The following is a 2,563-nucleotide window of genomic DNA, read 5'->3' as shown; positions in this document are numbered from 1 at the left end:
TTATACTTTCTAAGACACTACATATTACTCACTTTTTTCTTGTAGTAATTACAAGTCACTTCGCTTGAAGAAAATAACTTTTTTTAGAATATAAAATTGTCATCTTAGAGAGCACCCAGTTTTCTCTTCATTTTAAAGACATTTACCACTGTACTTTACTATTGTACAACATCATAAATTCTATTTTCTCTACCTTTATTGTAAAACAAAAATTTCCATCCCTCCAATTACTTTTTTTTTCTCAGGAAAAGAAATACATTATCCAATTGACTTTTACACATAGTAAAAGAAAAACCAGTAATCAATACAACTTATCAAATAATATTTTAGTTGTAATTTTCTTTCTCTTCCCCTATCTGTATATTTGAGACATTCTTTAGTAATAAAAGTTTAATTAATCCTTCAAAATATTATAAAGCTTCCTTCCGTAAATTTCACCTCTTGATATTTTTTTTTAAAAGTGCAACTAATACGCCCTTGCTAACATTTTATTATTAACTAAAATTTACTAAAAATTATAAACCCATAATACCCGTAAAATAAAACATATTTTAAAAAACTGATTACCAATACTTCCGCTAAAATACATATCTATTGACTTTGTTATATTTGCGTGGTAATAATTTGGATATTATTAAAGGATACAGTGGAGTTGCCAAATATTAGATGGTGTGTAGGATAATACATCACACACGTAATAACTTGGCAACACAGAAGAAAGTAGTAAAAAGGTAAAAATAAAAAAAAAAAAAAAAAATAAAAGCAGCCATGGGCATGTAGAAACTAAAAGCAGGACGTACTATGTGGGACTTTGCGGTCCCTCATTTCGCCTCCGCCAAATCGTGGTGGATATGGTTGAGAAGCACCGGAATCACCACATCCGGGGCGCTCAGCTGCGGCAAGTGACCCTCCGTTGGCATGACCTCCACGATGGTCTTTCCGCCGAGATTCAGCTGCAGATATTCGGCCACCACAACGGGCGCCGCCAAATCCTTGGTGCTCTGAATGATGTGGCAGGGCACCGTGACGAGGCCCAGGATTGGCCTCATGTCGAACTCGAATATGGTCTGCGCCAAACTCAGGGCTATGTCGGGTCGCATGTTGAATAGGGTTCGGCTGAACTCTTGCACAGCCACCGAGTCCATGTCGCCGCCTATCACCAGAGGAGCGAACCCTGAACACCACGCTTTGTAATTCGATCGGATACCTTCGTAGAGCTGATTCAGATCTTCTGGCTGAAACCCTCCAAAGTATTCCGAATCATTCAGAAACCTTTGCACAGGAAAAAAACATTCTGGTGAAATTACAATTTACAGTTAAAACGAAAGTATGAGTTTTGTATATATAAACCTGAAGTGGAAATCAAATCCTCACCCCATAATATGCATAATTATGAGTTTTTTGTTTAACACATGCTGCCTCTCTGCTTACTTTTTATTTCGAGAAATTCTGTAACATCTTTAGAAATTTAAAGATTTCAGTATTGTGCTTGAAAATGTTTATATTTTCCTTTCTCTCTTTAGTGTATCCAAAGTTATCATTCCAAAATTATTAGATTTTTGGTATTACTATAATTTACACGTTTCTCCTTTTTCGGCTACTATACATATATGTATATGTAGCAACTATATATCATTTTTTTGTATAATTTTTTAATACAATTTATAAGAACAAAAACAGATAAAGATATAACTACAGTAAAGTAAACACTAATTCAGTAATTTGTTATTGTATGAATTTTAGCATGAAGATTGGTGTAATACGAAGAAGTTAGTTATATATGGTTTACCTTGGAGAGGCAGAGACGAGGATGAGCTTAGTGAAGAGATGAGGGTGGGAGATGGAAGCGAGGAGGCCCACCATAGCGGAAAGAGAGTGACCAACAAAGATGCAAGATTTCACCTGAAGCTCTTCCAAAATTGCCAGTAAATCATACACAAACCCATCAATTGTGATATATCGGTCAAAGTCGAAGTATTCTGGATTTGTGGTACCAGCTCCCATGTTGTCGTATAGAATCACGCGGTAATCATCAACCAGGTGTGGTACGAGGTGCTTCCACACAGATTGGTCCGTGCCAAAGCCATGAGCCAGAACCACGATTTGATCCCCCCTCCCAACTATTCTCACGTTATGAGCCTCTTCCACGATACCCATTGCTGTTTCCGTTCTTGTCGCCTTTGAGGGAAGTGTGTCGAAGGATCGATATCTTTCTTTTTGTTTTGGTTTTGGGATTGTGATACTTGGGTTTGCTCACTAAGTATTTCCTTCATATTCATGGTTGGGTTATTCAAGAGAGTGGGGTCGAATTTATGGTGGTCGACGTTGTACTGATGCTAAAACCCAACTTGCTTATACTTCTATGTGGTCTACATTCGTTCTACATCATGGTATATATTTATTTTTTATATCACAACACATTGGTTAAATCATTCTCATGATTTAGTTAAACTAGTATAATTGTCGGTTAAATCTTGTTTGAGCTATTATGTTAATAATAAAATATTCTAATATTACATAATCATTCAACATTAATACGAAAAATCACATTTTACATAGATTA

General features: G+C 35.8%; 1 protein-coding gene across 1 annotated transcript; it reads right to left on the bottom strand.

The window, feature by feature from the left end:
- Positions 1-573: 573 nt before the first annotated feature.
- LOC108337589 (probable esterase KAI2) lies at positions 574-2,280 on the bottom strand. Its single transcript, XM_017574148.2, has 2 exons — positions 1,790-2,280; positions 574-1,272 (listed from the first exon to the last, which is right to left on the bottom strand). The coding sequence occupies exons 1-2, from the start codon at positions 2,155-2,157 to the stop codon at positions 822-824; spliced, it is 819 nt and encodes a 272-aa protein (XP_017429637.1). The 5' UTR covers positions 2,158-2,280; the 3' UTR covers positions 574-821.
- Between the last annotated feature and the right edge of the window lie 283 nt (positions 2,281-2,563).

The sequence above is a fragment of the Vigna angularis genome, chromosome 1 (genome assembly GCF_016808095.1).
Source record: "Vigna angularis cultivar LongXiaoDou No.4 chromosome 1, ASM1680809v1, whole genome shotgun sequence".
NCBI lineage: Eukaryota > Viridiplantae > Streptophyta > Magnoliopsida > Fabales > Fabaceae > Vigna > Vigna angularis.
Note: the sequence above shows the minus strand (reverse complement) of the source record. Positions and strands in the feature narration are given on the sequence as shown.